At 45.6% G+C, this 25,765-nt stretch overlaps 2 protein-coding genes across 4 annotated transcripts; one reads left to right on the top strand and one right to left on the bottom strand.

Annotated features, from left to right (window-relative positions):
* The first annotated feature begins 605 nt into the window (after nt 1-605).
* Nucleotides 606-12,417, top strand: PICK1 (protein interacting with PRKCA 1). 3 transcript variants are annotated; one of them, XM_053405962.1, is made up of 13 exons: nt 606-754; nt 1,742-1,835; nt 2,390-2,501; nt 3,361-3,489; nt 3,604-3,670; nt 3,883-3,972; nt 4,809-4,862; nt 5,597-5,659; nt 6,501-6,634; nt 7,471-7,563; nt 8,654-8,704; nt 9,187-9,331; nt 10,662-12,417. In XM_053405962.1, exons 2-13 carry the CDS (start codon nt 1,795-1,797, stop codon nt 10,913-10,915), a joined length of 1,233 nt encoding a protein of 410 aa, XP_053261937.1. In that variant the 5' UTR covers nt 606-754; nt 1,742-1,794; the 3' UTR covers nt 10,916-12,417. The 3 variants fall into 3 exon arrangements, with proteins under 3 accessions (XP_053261937.1, XP_053261936.1, XP_053261935.1); XM_053405961.1 differs by having other exon boundaries at nt 606-819; nt 1,746-1,835; XM_053405960.1 differs by having other exon boundaries at nt 607-819.
* Nucleotides 12,418-18,668: 6,251 nt separating this feature from the next.
* Nucleotides 18,669-25,040, bottom strand: SLC16A8 (solute carrier family 16 member 8). The gene is made up of 4 exons (XM_053406575.1): nt 24,775-25,040; nt 22,776-22,919; nt 21,173-22,042; nt 18,669-19,598 (listed from the first exon to the last, which is right to left on the bottom strand). The coding sequence occupies exons 1-4, from the start codon at nt 25,001-25,003 to the stop codon at nt 19,213-19,215; spliced, it is 1,629 nt and encodes a 542-aa protein (XP_053262550.1). The 5' UTR covers nt 25,004-25,040; the 3' UTR covers nt 18,669-19,212.
* Between the last annotated feature and the right edge of the window lie 725 nt (nt 25,041-25,765).

Below are 25,765 nucleotides of genomic sequence, written 5' to 3'. Positions count from 1 at the left end.
ACTTGCTTACATAGCAGGGAAGTTAAATTGGGTAAATTTACTATTTCATATCAGTGCATGAGTAAATCAACTGTTTGTGCCTCAACTCATCTTAGTAAACCACTTGGGTCTTGTTTTTTTTAATCCCACATTCCAAATGAGGTTCACATTTCTTTGCATTTGATTATGATCCGAGGGACCTCGTGCCACTTTTTTTTTTTAAGGCGCCACAAAATAAATGTCGCAGTTTCAAGGAAGGTTGTGACCGACCGATTGATGGCTATTTGCGTGCGCACACACGCGAACAAATGTAGGCAGCTGCACTGGTCCATTAGAAATAAAAATTCCAGAGCAACACTGTTATAAAAATTCCAGATCCTCATGCATGCCTCAGAATTAAATCGCCTAATAGACCGTAATTGTGCGGTTTTGCAGCGGACCCGTCACACGTCACCGGTCCCGCCCACCTACCACGGGAAGCTGCTAGGCCCCGCCCACATCCCCTTCTCGCTGCGACGTCGACGCGTTCTGCCTCTGTTACCGCGGCAACCAACTGCTTTCCCCCCCTCCCATTCTGACGCCAATCCGCGGCCTTCGAAGTGTTGTTATCGCGAGAGACGAGCGGGCTCGGGTTCCTTCTTTCCTCCTAACCTCCTTCGACAGCCTTTGGACCTCGAGGAGAGGGGCGTGGCTATGCAAGTGAAGTGGGCGGAGGCTTCCGGCGAGGTTTGGCACTGACGTGGAGAATCCAGGGGGAGCCTCTGGGGCTTGACAGGTAGAGGAGGAGAGGAGAGAGCGAGCAGGTGGATGCGGATGCTGAGCTCGAGGCAGGCGCTTCCGGTGAGGGGAAAAGGCAGGGCGACCCCCCCTCGCCCCACCAATAATAATATTAATAATAATAATATCCCGCTCCTTCTTAAGGGTTGTAAAAGGGAACTCGGACGGTACCTGTGGGAAGGAGAGCCTCGCAGTTCCCCCCCAAGCCTACCCCGTAAGGGCTGTTGTGAAGGAAAAATAGCGATGGCATGTAGCTGCTGCTGGTTGTTGTTGTTGTTGTTAACCACTGTTGGTAGTATTGTGATGTTTGGAAGAATGTGATGTTTAAGTAAAATTCATTTTCTAGGCTTTTCCCACACACACACACACACACACACACACACACGCAATGCTAGATAAGTAAAAACTAAATTTATCTAGTCAAAGCAGACTTCTCTCTCTGTTAGGTATATGAAGCAGGCCAAAAGGTAGAGCAATACAGTCATGCCTGAGCTACAGAAAGTATCCATGCTGGTGCATGAATATAGGATTCTGCGCATTAAAAAATATGGGAGCCATGAAATGATAAAACAAAGAAAATGGTCTGTTCTGTTATTGTATGGCATCCATTCTGTGCATTTCGGAGGAACTGCCAACCAGTCAGAGCAGATTTAGATGTTGCTTTGAATACCGGGATGGGGAAGCATAGTTTATGCCGTGGCATTGACATGGTACTTACCTGCAGTGAGATTTGTTTGCTCTGGAGCACTTTATTAATTTATTTAATACCGTTTTCAGACTGCCCTACAGCCAAAGTTATCTGGATGGTTTACAGGGATTAAAACCAACAAAAATGAACAAACAACAACATACAACCAGAATAACGTCACAAAATCACAATTCACTTTAAAACAGCAGCAGCAAATCAATTTAAAACTGAAGGCAGAGAGCTTTCAGAGGTAGCAAGTCGCTTCTTAGGTGATGTGGTTTTTTCTCTCCTTTCCAGGTAGTTTGGAGCAGTCAGAGTCTCTCACAAGAAGCCCTCAATAATTTGGAATCATGTTTTCAGACTTGGACTATGACATTGAAGAGGACAAGCTGTAAGTGTCTTTGCTTTTCTATCTTTTTTTACTCAGTAGGTTTGTATGTATATATGTTTTTTCTGGAAAAAAGGAGCTGTTCAGATAAGGCATTAGTACTGTCAACTTTTTGGACTGCACCCACAGAATTTGGGTTGGAAAAAAGTGGAATGAGCACCCTAAAAAATAACCCTGAATATCCTTAAAGGGTTGAATTTAGAGCTGATTTGCATATGACTTGGTTTGGGGGCTTAATTCAGTTCATAAGGACATATCTCCTACTTGGGTTGGATACTATGATTTTAATTTTACGAGAGAACAGGAATGAGGTTTTGTATCTGGAAAGGAATACATGTACTAGAAGGAGAAGGTATTGTTATTACTCTTATGTATGTAAACACATAATACGATTTTCCTTTCTCTGATAATATAATTACTATGTTTCATGTGTGTTATGTTTCTTATGTGATCGTTGCTGTCCCAATATATTCTACAATATATTCCAAAAGCAGAGATGACACGTTGATGGTGGCACCCACTTTTATGCAAATTTCTGTACCTCTGTTTTATTCTAGGGGGATTCCCACTGTGCCTGGGACAGTGGTCTTGAAAAAGGACTCTCAAAATCTGATTGGTATCAGCATCGGGGGAGGAGCTCAGTACTGTCCCTGCCTCTATATAGTTCAGGTTGGTGTTTTTAGGAGAGGAGTGTTTTATCCTAGAGAAAAGAAGGACAGTTAGGATTGCACTGAGGGTGAGATTGGACCACACAGTTTTGAGCATAGTGTAATTCTCAGCTTCATTGGACTTCCGCCATCAATAGCCTTACATATAAATGCAAAAACATTGTCTCCCAATGCCTTTCTGTCTGTCACAGGGCAACTTGAGTGGCAGATTTGGCAAGTTAACTGTATTGGTCTATTGGTCCGTTGTTATTTGCTCTTTTTCTCTTTAAAATACTTCATAGACTTGTAAAGAACTATATTATTAAGTTTACTGAATTTCATGTGTGTGACCTAAAAAGAAATCCCGTGGGGAAATCTCATGATCCAGTGAGAGCTGTGAACATATTCAGCATTTTTCATCTGCAAGGGATGTGTCACAAGTGACACTAAGGACATTTTCCCAGTATCTAACAAATTTGAATTTTTGACCTACATAAATGTGAAGAACATCCATTTTTAATTTGAAATTAGGCTGTTTAATTTGGGTGATCCAGCAAATATGTGAGCAGATGGGATCATGAATATGTTTTTTATTGGTCTCTAATATTAGTTTTTCACGATAGAGAAATGCAGATTCAGAGGTATCCCTCCTGGGAAAATGGTGTTTCTGTAAATTGGGGGGGGGGGGAACCATTTGATCATGATAGTGTGTGCGACAACAACATTCATTAAAGTGATATGATTGACAACTCTGAGATTTAAAGACTTTTTATAAATAATATGAGCAAAGGGGCATGAAAACAGACGTGCTGCCATTCTGGTTCCTTACTCCTGTCTTTGCCTTTTTCCTGCTTTCACCTTCACTGTGTTTTCCTCTTCAGGTATTCGATAACAGTCCTGCAGCTCAGGACGGAACTTTGGCAGCTGGTGATGAAATCACAGGTGTGAATGGGAAGTCAGTCAAAGGGAAAACCAAAGTAGAAGTGGCCAAAATGATACAGGTGGTGAAGGTGAGAGGTAGGAAGGGGTTTCTGGAATGCAAAGTGTCCATTGTTGCTTTTTAGTGGAAGCCGTCTCCGTTCCTCTCAATTGCAGAACAATAGCTCTGGCTTTTCCTGTTCCAGGGAGAAGTGACGATTCATTACAACAAACTCCAGGCTGATCCGAAGCAGGGGAAGACATTAGATATTGGTATGTCGTGCCGACCTCTCAGTCTCCCTCGTAATGCTGATGTAGTAAACAGGACTGGCTTTTCTGTGGCATTTCTTTTATAATTAGCCCAGTTATGATTTCCTCTTCATTTGGGCATCTTCTCTTTGACTAGATATAATATTATAATTGCTGTGCTATCGGCATAGAGAAATGATTCTGCTCACAGAGTGTGTTTCTTTCCTGGAATATAGTGCTGAAGAAAGTGAAGCACCGCCTGGTAGAGAACATGAGTTCAGGGACAGCAGATGCCCTGGGATTGAGCCGAGCCATCCTCTGCAACGGTAAGCATCATTCAAGGAGGACATTCACACTTGGCCTCTGTGACTGTTCCAAGCAATGCCAAGGACCATGTTCACATCCTCACACACTTACAAAGTGTGTGTTGTCCTGAAAGTGGCCTTCTGTTCATAATTTTGTGGCATGGAGAGCTGGGCTAAATAATGAGATGTGAACCAGAAAGTCCTCGGTTCAAATCTCGCCTCCATTGGCAGCCTACTCTGTCTCATCCTTAGCCCCTCATCTGCCGTGTAGGAGTAATAATACTTCCCCTTACCTACAGAACTGTTGTAAGGATTAATGAGATAATATGTGTGAAGTACTTGAACATTTCATTGTGCTGTATCATAAGGCTGACAGTGGAAGTTGGCAGAAATTTGATGAACTGGAGAATCCAAATACAGTATTCTTTCTCCTGAATTTGTGAAAAGATGTGTGATTTCGGGACCCTCTCCTTCAGCTCTAGGCAGTCTTTTCCTGCACTAAAGTCTGCCTGAAAACTTTTCTCTTCCTCTTTCTCACTTACCTCACCACTGCTCAAACTTTTGGTAGTTTGCTCTCTGGACTCCACTGCTTTGTCATTCTTCATTCTCTTTTCTAGGTGACATGAAGAGGGTTGCCTTTCTCTGCACAGCATATACACCCGCACTTCCACATTTGTTTCTATGTGATTTGATGCCTGTTTCGTAAATCTGTATCATGAATGCGCATTTGTGAAAGCTCTGACAATGGGAACCCAGCTAGAGGATTTCAGCTCTTATGGCATCAAACTCTCATTGTAATAATGGATCCCTACCCCTTTCCCCGTCTATCTCTTTCTCTCTCTCTCTCTCTCTGGTAGATGGGTTAGTAAAAAGACTAGAAGAGCTGGAGAGGACCGCAGAGCTATACAAAGGTAAATAGACATTTTCCTTCCTTGCTGTGAAACGTAGAAAGGGGTTTGTGTCTTGGGGCTTATGTTGATCATTTATTGAAGGATTGAATGCTTTGAGAAACATATCTCAGCCTCATGGCCTATAAGCTTTTAAGGTTTCAGCCCAGGAGGCTACCCCTGATATATGCATAGTAGATAAGAGACAAGATTTATTTTCTTTATTAGATTTATATCCTGTTTTTCCACCACTTAAATCTTTAAGAGGGCTTGCAGAGTTTTTTTCAATGGGGACAGTTAAATATTTCACCCTAGAACAATATTTCACCCTAGGACAAACCAACAGACAACCTTAACCTATACAAGATGGTCAATAACCTTTATGTTACCACAGTTTTTTGCCTTGGTGTTGCTGGTAGGGCAGAGAGTAAATCCTTCCAAGAATCACTTGCATGTCCCTGTGTGCGCGCACACGCAGAAACCAACCCAGGAGCAGAGCAGTTAATGACATCCAGGTCAGTACTGCTCTTGCCACACAGTCTTTCCTGCAGGCAGTCTCACTGACAAGAACCCACATAGGCTACATTTTTCTCATGGTACGAAAGGTGACGTCAGTGGAGATTCCCCCCAACCACACTTGGTCTTTGTTTTCTTTTCCCAAAAGCCTGCTGTGGTGCTAATGTCCTGAATTTAAAAGTAATGATACCCCACCCCTTGTCCATAGTGAATGTTTTGTTTTTTTCTCTAACTCTGTCTAGGCATGACGGAACACACAAAGAGTCTCCTCAGAGCTTTCTTTGAACTTTCTCAAACTCACAGAGGTAAACATGGACCAGAAGACTTTCAGGCTGTGGCCAAATCATGGCACATGCTTCTCTGGGCAGGAAATCTCTCATCTTAGATCTTGAAAATGCTATAATTGTCATCCAAGACGATTATGAGAACTACGGGTCTTAGTGCCAGTAGTTTGTGAAGTGTTTTGGGATTTGCTTCTCTCAAGTGTGTGTGCTGACAGGTAAAAAAATCCTTTTGGGATTCTCTCCTGCTATTAGCCTGCAGAAAAGCAGTTTAAAATGTACCTGTATCAGGTGCTCAAATCAATAGACGTGCTATTCCAAAAGATGGGCTTAGGATCTTATTTGAATTGTTTGTGTCACCCATGGACATATGCATTCCACTAGAGGCTCCACCCCTGCTTGTGCTGCTCACCACCCTGTCTACACGCCCCCCCCAGCAAAAAAAACCCACCCCACACCAAAACCTACGCCACCTAGACCTTGACTACCCCCACAACTCACTAGATCAGGGGGTTTTCATAAACTACTTGGAGGAAAGCCTTGCCAATTTCTCTGGAGAGCAGGGAACATCATGAAGCAAATTACTGATAATGGTGGGCTTGGAGGATACCTGTTGGGTTGCCGCCAAGTCTAGTCTCAGAGCAGTATGGGCCTCCATTAAGGGTAGGTAGGTGGGGCAGAGTCTTCTGACCTTGTTGGCAGGGGTGTGGTGTTATTTGAAGTAGTAAAAGCATGGTGTTTATACTACGGTAATGATCATGAACTGAAATGAGGAAATAGTCCAGATTGATAAACATCAAGCCTGAAAATGCACCTGTTATTTTGACTATGGTCCCCAATTGCATGTTTTGCTGTTTTTGCCCAGCATTTGGTGATGTTTTCTCGGTCATTGGTGTACGGGAGCCTCAACCAGCTGCAAGCGAAGCCTTTGTGAAATTTGCAGATGCCCACCGCAGCATTGAGAAGTTTGGAATCCGCCTTCTAAAAACTATCAAACCGGTAAAGAAACATAGAATCGTAGAATTTTGTAGGGTTGGAAGGACCTCAAGTGTTGTCCAGTCCAACCACCTTCAATGCAGGAATCTTAGCTAAAGCATTTGTGGTAGATGATCATCCAACCTCTGCTTAAAAACCTCCAATGAAGGGGAGTTCATCACCTTCCAGGGAATGTCTGGGGTATTTTACAGAGACTAAGGTAACACTGCAAACCACCATGAGACCCCCAGGTATAGGGAAGTATATAAATTCAAATAAGAATAAGAATAAATGGTTTGCAGTCTCCTATAGAGGGCAAAAGTGAGCCGAGGCAGATAAGGCTCGATAAAAGGGATGACAAAGGGTGGCATTAGGCCAGTTGTAGTACAACTCTTTACTCACTGTTACGTGGGGCTTTTCATCCAGCTCTGCTTGTCTGCTCTCTCCACATCACCTCTCCCAGCTAGACAGGGTCACATCAAGGTCCATTAAAACAGAGGAAGTCAGAAATGGGGTAGGGGGGGGGAGTGGGGCTCATAGACCTGGAATGCCTTGAACTAAGACAGGGGAGTAGGTGGAAGTGGCAGGGTGCTAATTTTACGTGGCTTTGGATCGGACCAATAACAGGAGTGGTGAGCAGATTGGCTAATAGATGAGCCACAAATGTTGCATCAGGTCCTCTTAAGTGAGAGGGAGGCTCCGTTGTGCATCAAGTGTTTTAACTATGCTGAGAGCTGACGGAAGGGTTGACATTCACAGATCACATCCACTTCTTGAGATTACTAGGCTTGTTGCATGCAGAAGAACCTTTTCTGCTCTGTTTGGTCCTACATTTTTCACCGTTCAGCCTTTCCTTACAGATGCTGACTGACCTGAACACTTACCTGAACAAGGCCATTCCTGACACAAGGCTAACTATCAAGAAGTATCTGGATGTCAAGTTTGAGTATTTGGTAAGCTGTTCTTTTGTTGTTGTTAAGAATGCTCAAGAGAGTGCTCCGTGTAGCCTGAAATACTGACAATAGTGGGTCCCGGGTGTTATGCCAGTAGTGAACAAGGAGGAGGAATCACAGAAGGATCTGTTTGTTCACTCAGGCTTCCTAAAATGGTAAGTCACGGAAACATTCAGAACAAGTAGACATTTCATGCAAGGGACCTACCAATGACTTTGCCTTGCACTCCCAGGTCAGATATATCAAGCCAAGGGAAACTGGCAGCACCAGAGTACAGCTCCTAAATGGAGCAGCTTGTGCGATCGGATTGTAGTAGCATTCACAGCATGCTGTTGGTAGCTAGACAGGGTGCTGTTTCTTTCAGGTCTGCTCATTTTCCTGTTTTAAAATAAAAACAAGAGCTAGAACAAGACCCAAGGGGATAGGTCAAGGCCCCGGTGCAAACCAGTAGCGCCATACAAATACGTACCATTCCACAGCTGCAGCAGCTATGCCTTCCTGGCAGCAATTCCATCACAGCATGAATGTTGAGACCTAAGAACTAGCTTTGAATAGGACATGTTTTGTCGTATTCAGGCGCAAATCTTACTTCTGTTTAATTTCTTTTCATTCCCTTGGCTTGGGCAATCGGGGAAGGAGAGATGTTGTGAAATACCACCTCCTTTCTTTTTCAGGGTTTACATCTCTCTGATCTTAGTGTGTGATTTCTCCTCATTGCCAAGCCTGACCATTGAGGAAGCAGCACACCGTTACTTTTTGACACATGCGTCCATTCACTGTTTTTCTTTTTGTTTATTGACTGCGATCTCCTTAGAATAAGTTCCTACACTAGCATGTGCCTGTTTCCCCTTCCTATGTCCTGGGAACTGTAGTTCATTAAGGATACTGGGAACTGTAGTTCTGTGTGGGGTAAGATTTGTTATGTGCTTTCAATGCATGGTATGTGTACAGCCACCATTGGAAGAAATGTGGAACTTGGAGAAATTAGAAGTGACAGTTCTGTCCATCCCCACTTAAAAGCACATCCCAATCTGTCTGGATGGATGGTAGGAGTAGTTTGTAACATTGCTTATTTCTTATTCCCTTTCAGTCTTACTGTCTCAAGGTGAAGGAGATGGATGATGAGGAATACAGCTGCATTGTAAGTACTGAGCACTAGCATGCACAGTGGTTACATCCCATCATAGTCCCATCTTTGCTCGTGGGCGCTCCTATTGCCTGCTTGCCTGCTTCCACAGACTTAAATGCAAGGGTGAGTGTACTATGCTCATGCTCACCAAAGTGGCGTTCTTCTGAATCTTGCATTGATGTGCAGATTGACACTATTTATGACAGATCCCCCCAACTCTAAATTGTGGCTCAGGGGAAGTCAGTTTATGAACTAAGATTGGAACTTACTTCAAGCGCTGTGGTCATTTGTACCTTGCCAAGCAAGCAGCTAACAGAATGTATAGCTTTTAATGTTTGGCTGTTGGCCAGCCAGGGTTGCAGCATGATCAAGTGAGAAGCTTGATCAGGGCACATTAGGGCAGCATTAGGGCACATTAGGGAAGCATTTAGCCACACATGAGGCCATTGCACGATTTGTGGTTGGTTGCTACATTGATGTCGTATTTTGGGCAGGCGCTGGGGGAGCCTCTCTACCGAGTCAGTACTGGGAATTACGAATACCGCTTAATCCTGCGTTGCCGCCAGGAGGCACGGACGCGCTTTGCCAAGATGCGGAAGGATGTGCTAGAAAAGATGGAGCTGCTAGACCAGAAACATGGTGAGTGGGGTTGCCTTTTCCAAAGACTAGTTTGTGGAGACTCTGATGTCTACAACTCCCTTCATCCCTGACCATTGGCCATGCTGGCTGGGGATGATGGGAGACGGACTCCAACAACGTCTTGAGGGCTGCAGGCTCCCCTCCCCTGCCCTGGAGCCAATAATGTTCACCTGCCATCAAGCATGCTACTGCTTCTTACCTGAGGCTGGCTGTGTTCTTCCCTGCCCCGTCTTGAAGTACACCAGCTGTTCAGCCAAATGTGCCATTGCTCCAGTGTAGGGATGGGTAACTGGCAAACCAAAATCCGGATGTTTTATGAGCCAGCAGCTGAGCCAAGATGTAGAGAACCGTGTTGGTCTTCGCAGGAAACACACCCAGATTCTGGACCTTTCTATCACTCTTCTTGTGACTTTTCCAGATCTCTCTGTGTGTGACAGATAGAAACTTATTTGCCTGCCTTTGCTGTAGTGGGATAAGAACATTAATGTCGCTGGAACTAGAAAAGCAGAGTGACTTTAGGACATCAGACATACAGTGTGGAGGGAGATTGAATTGGAGAGGTGTCTTTGTGCTGGGGGAGCTCTCTGAGGTGAAGCTGAAAGATCAAGGATAGAACACTGTGATGTGTGATTTTTAAAAAACCAAACTTTTCTTTTTTTGAAAAAGTGACCTTAGAGCTTAAGGAGTGTTGAGCAGCATGAACAACTGTGTCCTTGTTTAGGAGGAAGAGTGGGTGGAGATACACACAGGAACACCTTTTCAAAATGTTGTATCCAGTGCTTATTTTTCTAGAAAAAGAGGTGGCAGAACACCTCCCTTGTTCTCTTAGATTGCCAATGGTGGCCCCCTGAGAGGTGCCAGAACCTAGTTCCAGCTGGAAAAAAAAGCCCTGGTTGCATCCCATAACAACACAATAGGGTCAGGTATAATAATAAATAGCTCGGTTGTGGAGCTGCTTCCTTTTGAGACCCCTGCACCTTGAGATCTCTCCCATGTATGTCAGCTTACCTTCCTTTTGTCTATAAACAATTGCTGACTCTGCTTGGTTGAATTGATCCATTCTGGATCCTTCACTTTGCAGTGCTGCATATATTAGACCAGGAAGTCATATCCACTGAGTTCCAAAAAGCCTATTTCCAAGGGCTTGCTCTTGGTTCCACAATCTTTGGCATTTAGGCATTTTGCTTTAAACAGTAAGTAGCATTTGAACTCATAAGCCAGGCTGCCAAAAACAAGGGTTGCAGTAACTGTGAGGATTCTGTAAGTTGGGTGCCTGCTTCCTACACACATGCTGCACCACCCCTTAACCGCTGTCTGTCCTCTCTTGCAGTGCAAGACATTGTGTTCCAGCTCCAGCGCTTTGTCTCAACCCTTTCCAAGTACTATGACGACTGCTACGCGGTGCTGCGGGATGCCGACGTCTTCCCCATCGAAGTGGACCTGGCACGTACCACGCTGAGCTATGGCCAGAAGGATGTCTTCACAGACGGTGCAGAGGATGAGGATGAAGAGGAAGGTTGCGGAAGCCGCGAGTGCAACAGGAAGGAGGAAGAGAATGGCGAGAAGCTCATTGATGATGCCTGAGCTCATGGACTTGATGGAGTGGGAAATCCCTTCAGAGACTGATAAATTCTATTTCTCTAGGCAACTTGTCCACATTGACTTTTTTTGTCTGTATAAGCCCAGTTGGGGAATCAAGATTCTGTTCTGGATGTGGGCAGGGGAGTGGGGCTTGTGCCGAAAGTGCTTTTGCACAATCCCTCTTTCAGAAAACCCTTTCCTCCTTCCTTGTCTCTCTTTCCCCCAAATCTTACTTCCCATCCCTGGAAGTGGCAGGAAAGAGACAACTACCTGGGAGAACACCCTTGAACCTCATCCCATGGTGGCTCTCTGTGCAGAGGGATTGTGACTGAATGTGCAGGACACACACAAACATATCCTTTCGTTAACTAAAATGTCAGAAATGTTTCTTGCAGTCAGCCTGACCTCCTTGTGCATCAGCTAAGTCCAAAAACTTGTCCCCATTCCTACTTTCCAGTGTGTGAGAAGAATGGAAGTGGATAAGTTTGGTCTCCTTCCTTCTTTCTCTTAACTTACCTTGCTGTTAGTAGGCGGGTCTTACAACATGCCCCTTCCCTACTACTAGGCATGGCTCTTATTAGACAAGAAAGGAATCAGGGTGAATGGAAGCTGGGTGAAGCCAGAACGATCAGCCTCTGAGAGACTAATCAATAAAGGGCTTCGGAAGGACATCCAGGAGAATCAGTTTTTGTCTCTATCATTCTTCTCATCAGGATCAAGTCAGTATGGACCAGCAATATGGGACTTGACACTGGGGAGAGATTACCCAGGTTTACATTCCCAATCCCCTCTGGTTTTAAGGATCTCACAGCCTGCCTTTATCTTGCATAGGTGCTTTGCTGCATGAAGTTTTCTAAAACTTAAGCCTTATATAGTATTTAAGAAGGTGTTAGATTTGGAAAAAAGCAAACATATCTTGGGGTGGGGGGATGATTATCCGTGGAATGAGGCCCATAGATCTGCTGAGGTTAAAGATCAAACAGCCAGTTTAAGCATTAAAGTTCTCAATTCCTACACTGCACTTTCATTACACCTACACATTTACTTTTATTCCTTTTGAAATGCTGCTTCTGAGGACAGAGAGCCTATTATGCGCCTTGACCAGTGTCCGCACCCCCCTCACTCGCCCACATGAATCTCCCGACACCAAAGCAAGAGGGGCGGGGAGAGAAGGCTTGTTTGTTTTCTGAGGAATTATTCCAATCCTGTATCTGATATTTTTTCATGCAATGGAATGGCATTTTGTCCTGATTAGCAAGAGTGATCTTTTGGTAATAAAGGGGTGTTGGTTTCACTTTAACTCTTACATAGATTGTGCCAATTGGCAAGGAGAAAAGCTACAGAAGAGCTTAAAATTTATGACATATATGCTTTCCCCTTGGTTTTTTATTTCTGTTGTGTCTTTCTCTATGACTGGCCAAGAAAAGACCATGTGGGTCCAGCGTATTCTTCAGAGCGCTTTTATGTGTTGAACTGTGTGACCAATAAAGAAAAATGTGAACTTTGTTGTCTTACCTTTTTCCTCCTGGCTTGTCCCTCCTTGATCCTTTTGTTCCTGGTCACAGGAAGAGACATGAAGGGCAGGCACTATTGATCAATTTTGCAGTCGGAAAGTATGGCACGGAGACCAATGCAGTTGCACTTCTCCATATACCTCGGTTCTCAAATGGAATTCCATTCCCGAAGCCCGTTCAGCTTCCAAAACATTCAAAAACCGAGGCACGGCTTCCCATTGGTTGCAAGAGCTTCTTGCACTCAGCGGAAACTGCCTCGCACATTCGGGTTCCGAAAAATGTTCGAAAACGGAAGCATTTACTTCTGGGTTTTCAACATTCAAGAACCGAAACGTACGACAACGGAGGCGTTCGGAACCTAGGTTCCACTGTATAGGACTATCCCTTGGCTTAAATTTCAGATCATCCCCTTCCAAATCAGGTATTCACCTAAGGATTGCTGTGCAACGCTTTGCTTAGTGAACATGCTTTAAAGTTACACATATATTCTTTCAAAGGGAACCAATTCTTAGCAGTTCATAAATGCTATGCAAGTAAGAAACAAGCTGCCCTAATGTCTTGCCATGTTGAATATGCAGCTGGCAGCAAAACTACATGTAAGGAATGAATTGAAATGGCATGTAAGGAGCTTAGCAGAGCGTCTCGAAATCTCATTTCTTAGGAAACCCAACACAGGTGCTGTATATGGTGAGCACCCATACATTTTCTGCACAAGGATCTGATACTGTTTGGCATCTTGAGAATCTGAACATTTTCAAGCATGTTTGCAGAGAAAATCCTGAGAGAGTATGTGTGTGTGAAGAAAGAGAGGTTGGGAAATGAGACGGCTCTAGTAAGCAAAGGCTGGGGCTGTAGTGTTCCACACTGCCTGCACCTCTCTAAGATTTTGGATAGAACTGCTGAGACTTCTGGCCATAACATTGGTCTTTGTGAGCAGTGTGTCTAGCTGTAAACTCTACAGAACATGTGTGTGCATGATGAACATGCCCACAGAGGCTAATCTGTCCTCAAACTCATATCTCATAGCTGGCCCTGTCATATCTGCAGCATCTCTTGGCACCAGGAAGCGGAGACTGGGAGAAACCAGACATAAAGATTTGTTCATGGAGATACTAATGGCCATATCATAGCCGTAGATAGTAACGGGCTTGTGCTAGGTTGTTAGAGAAACTAACAAGCTTTTGAAAGTGTCTGACCTGCTTGGATTTATTTTCATTTCTGCGTGATTCTTCAGAGGTGTTTTGCCCTGAAATTGCCCACTAAAATACATTACATTTTCCCCCCAGTTCTTAATTGGGCTTTTGATGAATGTGGTGGTGTGCTTCGTCCTGCTCAGAAGGCAGTCAAGTCTGATCACAAAACTTGTTCTGGCTACTCAGTCAACACATCCAAGAACCTTCAGCTTGTGCGGGTCCTCGACTCCTCTCAGGGATGTCTGCAAGATCAGTAGATTGGCTACATGCTGTCAGTGTTAGTTGTCACAGAGGGAAAGGTCTGGGCTTCTTCAAGACACAACCTACATGTCTGGCTATGTACAAAAGCAACCAAGCAGGAACCATGACAATTGCTGAATGGACATCCCCAATGTCTTGCTTGAATGTAAGGGAGCATCCTTTTGACCCTTGCAGTTATGGTGGTGAAAAGCCCACCACATGGGCACAACATTGCTGCTGCTCTTGCTGCTCTTAGACGCTCTTAAACAGGGGTAGGCAAACTAAGGCCCGGGGGCCAGATCCAGCCCAGTCGCCTTCCCAATCTGGCCCACGGACAGTCCGGGAATCAGTGTGTTTTGACATGAGTAGAATGTGTCCTTTTATTGAAAATGCATCTCTGGGTTATTTGTGGGGCCTGCCTGGTGTTTTTACACGAGTAGAATGTGTGCTTATATAAAATGCATCTCTGGGTTATTTGTGGGGCATAGGAATTCATTCATTTTTATTTATTTTTCAAAATATAGTCTGGCCTCCCACAAGGTCTGAGGTACAGTGGACCGGCCCCCTGCTGAAAACGTTTGCTGTCCCCTGCTCTTAAAGGAAAAAGAAACCTTGTAAAGGCACCATGTGATGAAAGCTTCAGTCACCTAGGCTACCATGTGCTATTTAGTTATTGCAGGAATAATTTGATCTGCTGCACTTCATGGCTTGTTAAAAATGAGCTCATCGCTCTCTTCCTAGCTTCAAAACACTTTTTGTGGTGGGGGAAGGGAGACTTCATTATGATATTTTTTCTGAGTGCCAACATGGCCCAGTGGCACACTCTTCCTCATACTGAGTCCGCTGACCATTGCATTTAGTGTCTGATCCTTCAGTGATGTAACAGTTCCTCTAAGGTGCTGCCCTGGGGCACCTGAGGTCAGGATGATGAGGCAACCGGAAGGAAGGGATTTGGCAGAGGGTGTCTCTGGGAGACCTGGGAGTAAAGCAGATTAAATGTGATTTAGGCATGCCCAAGGAGGTAGCTTTCCTCCAGAAATCCAGGTCTTTAATGACCTCAGCAGCCCTTAACCTAATTTGCTTGCTGCTCAAGTGCATGGCTTAATTTCAGCCTCTTGGCTGCTGTTTGCTGGTCACTGCTAACATTGGTTTCTTTATGTAAGGGGGGGGGCGTGGAATTACAGCTTGTGCAACATTTCTTGGAGTGGATTATTGCTCAAGACATGGGGGTGTCTTCCCTGAGACCGCAGATACTTCTGTTAAGGAATTACCTGTGTGGGATGATTACCACAGAGTAACAAACATGCTTTCAATTCAGATGCTAATGTAACAGTCATGTACCAGTAGATGCTGTTTTTCAAGTCATGCACCAGTAGATGCTGTTTTCAAGCAGCAGCACTCTGAAGGAGAAATGTTCCCACTAAATGTAAGAAGGGAAAATAAAAATGCAATCCTCATAAACTGAGTTTACCGTGACAAGATGGTTAAGGGACCGCCAGCTAGTTTTGTTCTGAGTCCCCTTTCTAATTTTCTTTCTTCTCTTCACCCTGATTGCTTTCAGCCATTTTGGGAAGGGGATACTGGTACAAAATACTTCAAAAATATCAAGCAGACCTCTGTGGCACCTGCCATTCTAGTTTTGTTTTGCAAAGTTCATGAGATTTGGTTATATGTACACATTTTAAGGATATCTAAGAAAGTGAGATTCTTTGGGATGCGGGTGGTGCTGTGGGTTAAACCACAGAGCCTAGGACTTTCCAATCAGAAGGGGAAATCCCCACAATGGGGTCAGTTCCCGTTGCTTGGTCCCTGCTCCTGCCAACCTAGCAGTTCGAAAGCACGTCAAAGTGCAAGTAGATAAATAGGTCCCGCTCCGGCAGGAAGGTAAACAGCGTTTCTGTGCGCTGCTCTGGTTTGCCAGAAGTGGCTTAGTCATGCTGGCCACATGACCCGGAAGCTGTACGCCGGCTCCCTTGGCCAATAAAGCGAGATGAGTGCTGCAACCCCAGAGTCGGTCACGACTGGACCTAATGGTCACCCCTTTACTTTTACTTAAGAAAGTGAGAGGCAAGCAAGGACTCCACACAAGACTGCTCTGAAGCTATTGGGTCAATAATATTTACAAGATAGCAAATTACCCATGGCCAGTCCACATAATCAAGCAACAGTTCTAACAAAAACTGTTCGTACAAAACTTCCTCAGAAGTTATACATTACTGCCTGTATCAAACTATCATCGTGACAGGTTTGTGCAGAGGTCATAAGACAGCATTCTGTTGTTATCTTGCACTTTCTGGTGCAATTTCCCATCCCTTTTCTTATCTGCCTTTTTGTGGTTAAAAAAATGACAGGGTAGTTGCACTCAAAAGTGTTGGATGGCAACCAAATCTGGAGAAAATAAATAGCCCATCTGGAAATGCTGCCACGTTAAAATAATATTTACACTGAGGGTTGCGGTTTGCAGTCTGCTGCTTTTTGTGCCCTCAGTTTGGCTGAAGAGATCCTGTTGCCAGGAGCTGCAAAATTGCAAGTGATGCCCTTTCAGGAGGGCACAGCTGTAATGCAAGGGGTATAGCATAGTTATGAATCCCACTCAGTGCCCAGTATGCTTATCAAAGCCAAAGCACCGTATTTTTCGCTCCATAAGACGCACCCGACCATAAGACGCACCTAGTTGTTAGAGGAGGAAAAGGATAAAAAAATATATTCTGAATGAAACAGTGGATATATGGTTTTTGTGGTTCATGCTGTGGCCACAGACATGATATGTGATTTGACGGTGAGTTTGGGGTAGCCCAATGCAAAAATCCTGAAAATCCATGTGGATCCGTGCTTTGTAACCACGTTTTTGCACCATTGCGTCCCCACGAAACAGTGGATGCATGATTTTTTTGGTGCAGGCGGTAGCCATGGACATGCTATGTGATCTGATGGTGAATTTGGGGTGACCCAATGCAAAAATCCTGAGGATCCATGTGCTTTTACCTCCCCCTTCCCAGGCAGCCTCCTTTATTGCTAGAGTCCCTTATCTTCGTCCCGGTCGCTTGCCAATCAGCTGCTCAGTGGCTTTGTTTCAACACCCCCTTCCCTCTTTCTAAAAAAAAAAGAGCATGATCTGCTTTTTGCCCCTGGGCAATTCGGCTCCAGGGCCCACACATTCGCTCCATAAGACATTTCCCCTTACTTATTAGGAGGGGGAAAGTGTGTCTTATGGAGCGAAAAATACGGTAACTTCAGCTGCATAAAGGACTGGCTGAAATTCCAGGATTGTCTGGAAATGCGTTGGAATCAGGCAGGTTTAGGATGTTGTGGTAGCTGCTGCAGCAGCAGAGATTGTGCCACATTATGCTGTTGTTTGGAGATGCAAATTAGTAGCACTGGGCTGCCAAGACTGAAGGACTTGTCTGTGACTGAATCTTTGGTGCAGTACAAGAATTAAGTTAGACAATTGTTTTTTATTGGATCTATGGTGTGTGTGTGTGCATGTGTGCATGTGTGTGTGTGTGCATGTGTGCACACAAGCTTTCAATTTCCAAAGGGTAATTCTTCCAGTAGAATGGAAGGTAAAGCAAATTCTGAATTGGCATAAAACAGCACAAATATAGGGCATTACTCATGGGTGCTTGGTATTTCTACCTCTGGCTATAGAAATGCTGCAAGCAGCCCTGCTGGGTAAAGAACAAAGGATAGATTTATGTATTAAAGGCAGACTCAGAAGATGCATCCACTTTTTCTTAACCCCTGCCCAGACTCCTGTGACCATCTCATACCATGCAATGAAAGGAAAAGCTTTTTTGTTTATAGATGATGGATGCTGCTTAGTTTGGCCTCTTTCCGGCCACAAACCTTTCCCACCAAAGGAGGACAATTGCACAGTGGGGCAGAGGCTTTGAAGTTAAAAGTAGCTAGAGCTACCCTGGCCTGCAGCAATCCCTGGCCAATGGACTAGGCTGGCCATACTGCAAAAAGAAGAACAAGGTTTCTTTCCCTTTTGAAAGACTACAACAACCAACAGGTACAGTTTTTCCTGCTGTAGCAACACTGAAGAACTTTTACCTGCCGTAGAACGCCTTAAAGGGACAGAAGCCCTGTTGTGGATAGAACACTAAGGGTGCATTTTTGCCCCCCCAAAATAGAAGGCATTTTCCTCTCATTAGGGCTACATTAGAGGGCTGAGCTAATGGCATGACTTACCTGAAATGTTTGCACTGAACATTTACTTGGCATGCCTGAAAGCGTAATCATTCTACCGTCTTCCATCCCTGTTTTAAGCCAGAGGGGAAAACCCTCTCTCGTTACACAGTCTGGTCTACATAACAACCACCTGACATCCACCTAGGACTGATGGAAGTTTCTTTTTCCAACAGAAATGTGGCCAATAGTTGGCATCTCCTTAGCCACATACCTTCTCTCTCGTTGAAGATTTGGCACACAGCCAGTCTTTCAAAATGGATATATGACTTTCCGATCTATATGGTACAGTACTCCTCTCCCCGTTCTACATACGGAAACTGTTAAAGGCTCTGCATGCAGAAGGTCGCAAGCTGACATCTCTAGGTAGAACTGGGAGAGACCTTGGTCTGAAACCCTGGAGAGCGGCTGCCAGTCAGTGCAGACAATACTGACTGCGGTGGACCCAAGAGTTTGACTCAGCATAAGGCAGCTTGCTATGTTCCTAATATGCTCTATACCTTTGACAAAACTGGGAAAACCATGTCGAAGGGTAAGGATTACAATGTGGTGGCCTCCTTTGCTGAGCTCTGGATTAGTAGAGGTAGCTTAGAAAAAGGTATCAGAGATAGACTGATCATTACAATCTCCTAATTTAAGTGTTTGTCAGTACATGGGGGACAACCCCCCGCTGTGTTGAACAGCATTACACAATTCTGCAAGCCATTCACGGAAGCCCTATGGCTTGTATTCCTTCAAATTTCTGTTCACAGTACAGTGGAACCTTGGTTTTCGAACTTCATCCATTCCGGAAAACCATTCGACTTCCAAAACATTTGAAAACCAAAGCATGCATTTCCAAAAGCAATTACATCCGGAAAACTCAATGCGGAAACCACATGGCATGTTCGGTTTCCAAAAAGCATTCAAAAATGGAAGCATTTACTTCCAGGTTTTCAGCATTCGAAAGCTGAAACGTTCGACTTCCGAGACGCTCAAAAACCAAGGTACCACTGTACCATTGTGCCTTTACACATATAAACATCACTATTCTTGAGACTCCGTCTATCTCATCCCAGCATCCAGAAACATCAGTTTTCCATATACACTTCTCCTTAGGTTGGACCAGACCCCATACAATAGCAACATGGTCTCTTGTTCATCAAAGCTGAGCTCCACATAGCTAAAAACTGTCTCTTTCCACTGTCTGGTCAGCATCACAGCCCCCTGGTACCAAAGCTACACCCTCCCCTTCCGGCCTGCCAGCTCCATCCACATTCCTGTTCTCTGCAATGTGGTTCGCTGCACCACCCCCTGCATTGTTAATGTTGTGGGAGAGGTGGTGATTGTCTCCGGGGTGGTCCTCTGCTTCCGGGACATCTGATTCTGCTTCCTCTGTTTCACTGCCACCTCCGCCTGCAAGAGGGTTCTCTGGCTGAGAGTTCTTCTTTTCCTTCCTGCTCAGGCAGCAGTAAGAAGCCACAGCCAGGAACAGAGACGACAACACAACCTCCGAGCCAGCCAGGTAGAAGATAACCTCGTATTTCTTGAGCGCATCCACCAATCGTCCTGGGATTTTAAAAAAAGACAAAGAGAGAGAGCATAGCATACCTGTATTATAGCAACCTCCCACAATTTCATGTTGATGCCGTATTAAAGCACTTCCTCAGAAACTGGAACCTGTGCTGCTTTGAAAGCTCACAAAATGTAGACATCAAGGCAGAAAATGGTACCCACAGTCAGTATATTTCCCCCTCTTCTTAGTTCCATGCATTCCCCTGCCTGGTCATTGAAGCATCAGAGATGGTAGGATACAACTATGGAAGGAAGAGGATGAGCAAGTTGTTTCTTTAAGGCAGGGGTAGCTGACTTGTGGCTTCCCAATGGCCCATGATGATGGAAGCTGCAGTCTAACAACATCTCAAGGGCCACATGTTATCCACCCCAGCTTGGGTTGGAGGTGAATCTGGGCTGGCCTGTACACACACAGCTCACAACCCTCACTTCTAAGTCTTACTCCCCCAAGTCTCTAGTGCTTAACTCTGTTCTCATTGCTGCTTCAGGGTTCAGTTAATGGTGATGTTAGGTAGCCCATAGGGCTAGCAGGTAGAGGGACTGTGTGCTTGTGGAAGAAAAGCAACAAAGGGAGAGTGATGCTGGGGACTGCAAAGGTAGGGATCAGGTTCCTTGGGCTACCCTGGAACAACACACTTGGCAATAAATACGCTTTGCCACCACGTAGTATATTAAATGAACCAAGGGGGACTTCATAGGACTTTAAGGCATATGTGTGTAAGAGGTGGAGGGGAGTCAGAATGAAAAAGGATTTAGAGAAAAATAAGATGGGTGTGTCACTTACTCCCAGCACTGTCAGTCATCCCTTTTTAAGCCAGCCAAGAAACACACAGAAACTGGGAAGGCAGGCAGGCAGGAAAGTGTGCTTTCCGTAGTAAGCTGCCTGTTCTTCTTCAGAGAGCCCATGCGCATAGGTGAAATGTCAAGTGGGATCTACCTGCAAACTGGAGATGTCCTATCCTGTGAAATAAACCAGTATTCTGGCATGATAGGAAGCCACCATGTTAGGTCAGGTTGGCGGAAGAGAGAACAGAATCCCCAAGGTATTTGCAAGCTATTTCAGCAGGAATAATGGCATTTCCAGGAGAAACACATGGTTAAGGTGTTGCGGCACCTTCACGTGGCCAAATCTCCTAAGAAGCCACACACCCCTGACTTGCCAGTGTGATGATTACAGGGTCAGTCTAGGATCAGGGAAACCTGAGTTCAAATCTCTACTCAGCTGTGAAGTCCACTTGGTGGTCCTGGGCCAGCCCTTCTTTCAGCCTAACCTACCTTAAAGGATTGTTGTGCAAATAAAATGGGAGAAGATCAGGCATGAACTCCCTAGAAGAAGAGTGAGCTAAAAAATTAATAAAAACTAAACCCCCAAACCCTGGCTCCTAACCACAAATATACTGAGACTCATCAGTGGGATGGGATAGCTTTCAGCACATGTTCAAATGCACCCTGCTCTTTATTATTACTTTTATGAAGTTTTTGTCTTGGGGTTGGGCTCTTTCGTGGAAGCCCTGCCCACAATTAAGCTCTGCAGAAATGAGTGCAGGTAACAGGTGCCCAAGACTTACCTGCAGAGGGTGGTCCAATGAGCACAGCAAAGGCCTCAATGAGCAGCACAAGCCCGATGGCGCTGGAGAACTTCTGGGACCCAATGATGGCCATGAGCACTTCAAACTGCAGGGCCCCCACCATCCCGTAGGAGATGCCAAAGAAAATGCAGAAAATGACAAGGGCCGTGTAATCGGTGGCCCTGGCGCTGAAGATATCTGTCAGGCCATTGAAGAGCATAGCGAAGCTGAACAAGTAGGTCACGTGGGGCCGCACCCGCTTCATCCCAGCAAGTATCCCGCAGGATGGGCGGGCAAAGATGTCTATGAAACCGATGATGGACAGGAGGAAAGCAGCTTCTTTGTCTGGCACTCCTGAGTCTTTGGCATAGTTGACTAGCAATATGGTGGGCACAAAGAGACCTAAGACCATGATGAACTTGGCAATGGCGTAAATGACGAAACCCCGGTTTTTGAAGATAGAAAAATCCAACAGCTTCTTCCCTTTCTTGGGCTTCTTCTTCTTCTTGGCTTTATTTGACTTCTTGGCGCTGTCCGTGGTGCTGACAGCCTCTTCAGCCCTTCCTCCCATGGGCAGCATTTCTTTGGCTTCATATTTGTCCTGGGCTTCCTCTCCTTTCTTCTTCCTGTTCAGCTCCAGGGGTCTCATGACTGCTCCGCAGGTGCAGCAGTTAAGCAGGAGTCCCCCCATGATGAGGAATCCCCCTCGCCAGCCAAACTTCTCCAACAAGACTTGGCCCAGTGGAGAGAGGGCTGAAAGGAAGACGGGACTCCCGGCCGCAGCGAGCCCATTGGCCAGAGGTCTGCGCTTGTCAAAGTAGGAACCTAACATGATCAGAGAAGGCTGAAAGTTCAGAGCCATGCCTAAACCTGTGGGGTATAAAGGGATTTGTGAGTAATAGGTGAGAAAAGAGGGTTGTGGCTTTAAGAGATGTACAGTGGTACCTCAGGTTACAGATGCTTCAGGTTATGTGATTTCGGGTTGCGCACGGCACCGAATCCAGAAGTACTGGAACGGGTTACTTCCGGGTTTCGGCGCTCGCACATGCGAAGAGACGCTAAATTGTGCTTTGCGCATGCACAGAAGCACCGGATCTCGACCTGCACATGCGCAGACGTGGCACTGCGGGTTGCGAACGGTGCGGGTTGCAAACGTGCTTCCAGCACGGATCACGTTCGTAACCCAAGGTTCCACTGTATAGATTTCAAGATCCTGGTTTATCAACTGAGGTCCCCATTGCACAGCCAGTTCCTGAATATAGAATTCATCCATGCAATTTATAACACTTCAGAGTTATTTCAGACTATTATCTGAAGTTCTATGTCATGAAGACAGTACCTCTTGATTGGGCTCCACTCAATCACAGAATTTGCAAAGCAAACACAGAAGCCTAGCTGATATCACCAATAATGCTCACAAGGAGCCCAAAGGAGCCCAAGAGGTGCATTTAGCATCACGTGTGTGAAAATGCTGCGAGCATCATGTTCTTTCCTCCTTTTTGCACTTTCACACCACTCCGACAATTTCTCATGCCACCCATCACTTCCAGATGCATTCCCATGTGGCACTGCTTTCCACCCAGCCCCCTTGCCCAACGCTAACCTGTCAGCACACCAGCCGTCAGGTACAGCTCAATAATGTTGGTGGTGAAGGAGGCTAGAATCATCCCAGAGGAAGCCAGGAGCCCCCCAACAAGCATCACAGGCCGGCACCCAAACTGGTTCACCAAAATGCTGCTCACAGGCCCTGCAGAGAATCAGAGAAACAAGAAAGGGACGAAAGGCTTGGGTTAAATAAAAAGGGGAGGAAATTGAAGCAACATGTGATTTCCTGTCACCATGTGATTGGTTGCATTATTATGAATAGAAGAAATGTCTGCCATCCTTAAGAACAAGGGTGGAGGAACTTTTTTTTCTGTTGAAGTTGACATTCCCTTGTGAGTAATCTGTTGTGAGCCACATGCCAGCACTGGGCAGGGGCAGATCAAATGCTGGTGGAGTTTTCAGCACTACAGGATTATCTAGCTCGCTCTCTAGGCCACTACATAGGGACACGGGTGGCGCTGTGGTCTAAACCACTGAGCCTCTGGGGCTTGCCAATCAGAAGGTTGGCGGGGTGAGCTCCCGTTGTTCTGCCCCAGCTCCTGCCAACCTAGCAGTTCCAAAGCACACCAGTGCAAGTAGATAAATAGGTACCACTGTGGTGGGAAGGTAAACGGCGTTTCCATGCACTCTGGTTTCTGTCATGGTGTTCTGTTGTGCCATTAGCAGTTTAGTCATGCTGACCACATGACCCAGAAAGCTGTCTGTGGACAAATGCCAGCTCCCTCAGCCTGAAAGCAAGATGAGCGCCGCAGCCCATAGTTGCCTTTGACTGGACTTAACCGTCCAGGGGTCCTTTACCTTTTTTGCCTTTACCTAGGCCACCACAGCTCTCTCCCTGCTTTCTCCTCCCTTTCCATCTCTCCATCCATTTCAGCTTTCTCCCTCAGTCCCTCCTCCAAAGTAATTGCTTTGCAGGGAGATTGCCCCAACCATCTCAGCTCCTTCCGCTTCCATTTTCTCCTCCCTCTGGGGTCTCCCCCTGCCAACACACACACACAGTGTGCTGAAAGACTCCTGGGCTCATCATGTGGTTGCTGCATCTCCTTCTCCTCTCGACATACAGTATACTGAAGAGAAAGTGATTCCCAGAGGGGTGGTCCAGGAGAGCAAGAGTAGGCACACAACATCCACAGGGCCATATGCCATAGGTCCTGTGGTGCCAATCAGGGTGGGCAGAATCTGTCAGAGGAGGAGGAGGAGGAAGAAGAAGATGGTCCCAATGATGGAGGTGGGGGAAGCCTGAGTAGCAAGTTGAGAGAGGTCTTATCTGTTATTGCTGGACATCATATAAGGGGGTAGAGAACCATGTGGGCCAGTAAGGTTTTCATGCTAGTTGGAGAGACTGGCATCCAGTCAGTGGGGCAGCTGAACTAGAGGTGGAAGGGAACTGGCCAGTCAGACTTAAGTCTTGTTGTTGAGGATGCACTGTCATCTGCACCAGCACAACAGACCCAGCCCACTCCCCAAAGTGCACTGCCGCAAGCTCAATCTTCTCGCTTGGGAGAAGAACTGCCTGAATGTCTGCAAGATGCTCTCTGGCACTGTTATACTTCATAGGCAAACAGGAAAGGAGCCTCGCACCTTAGACTTCTGACTGCTGGCTATTTGGCTGCAAGCCTTTCGTTCTCTGCCCCAGACATTGGCATTGCAATGTGCAAAGCAATGTCAAAGAATGCTTGCCAGCATTCAACCACTGCAACACAAGAAAGTTTACTCAATTAGTTATTTGCTTTCCCACCCCCCAGATCTGGGGGCCAGAAATGCTGTGGACTGCAGGGGTCTGGGGCAGTTATAGGAATCCAGGGGGGGAGCTGGGTGAAAGCTCAATCTGCTCAGAATAGCGGCAGACTGTCGGTGGGAATGAAGGAAGGTGGTTAAGGAGGCTATTCACAATAAACCAGTGAGATCCTTGGCTAGATCTTTGCTTTCATGGCTGTGTACATCTTACAAGCACAGACAAAGAAGTGTTTCACGGGACAGAGACGTGGGATCCTTACCTGTTCCATACAACATAGCCAGCATGATAGATGAGATCCAAGCTGTGTCACTATAGCCCACATGAAAGTCATGCATCAGCTCCTTGAAATATATGCTCACTGCCTTTGGAAAGGCATAGGAAAAGCCAGTGATGACAAAGCAACCAAACAGTACTACCCAGCCCCAGCCACCATCTGGAGGCTTTGCTCTTTCTGGCAGGTGGCCGTCCTCAGCATGGCCCTTCCCCATTGGTCAACCAGGGGCAGGAACCCGAAAGCGAGCGAGATGAGTGGTGCTGCAGAAACAGAAGAGAACAGAGGATGCAGATACAGACATGCAGCTTCCATTGTCTCCCTTCAGCCTTGTTTCTGTTCATGTGCTTCCCCTCCCTCTTTAAATCTGAAGTAGGGCAATAACTATGTCCGAAGGCAAACTCATGCAAGAGACTAACAGTGCTGCTCAACAAGGCAATAGCTGCAGTAAATAATACTGCAGCATCAAAATGCAGTGTAAAGCAATAGGAACTAAAGACGATTAATTAAGAGTAAAATGCAACTGAAACACAATTTAAAATTCAGTTCAGATGTAAGAGGCCCAGTTTGTGAAACAAGTTGCTTGAAATGCCTGGGTGAGTAAAACGATACTTCCCCTGAAAATCCCCTGAAAATCTCTGAAAATCCATAAAGTTGGCACCAGCTGAACCTCTCTGAGAAGGCTATACCATAATTGGGATACCACTACTGAAAGGGGCCTCTTCCTGTTTCTTACCCACTTGGCTTCATTTGCAGGATCACTCAGAACAGGGCCTCTGAAGCAGATCTTAATATTCAGTCAGTATATAATGGGAAAGGCACTCTTTCAGGGAATCTGGTCTCAAGCCACTTAGGTTTAAATCTCAATTCAACATCAGTAATACAACCAAAAACCAATGAATTGTTGTACAACATAACATACAATTTTTTGAGGGAGCTAGGTATGTTTAGCCTGGGGGGAAAGGCAACTGAGAGGAGA

Source organism: Podarcis raffonei, chromosome 10, assembly GCF_027172205.1.
Source record: "Podarcis raffonei isolate rPodRaf1 chromosome 10, rPodRaf1.pri, whole genome shotgun sequence".
NCBI classification, from domain to species: domain Eukaryota; kingdom Metazoa; phylum Chordata; class Lepidosauria; order Squamata; family Lacertidae; genus Podarcis; species Podarcis raffonei.
Note: the sequence above shows the minus strand (reverse complement) of the source record. Positions and strands in the feature narration are given on the sequence as shown.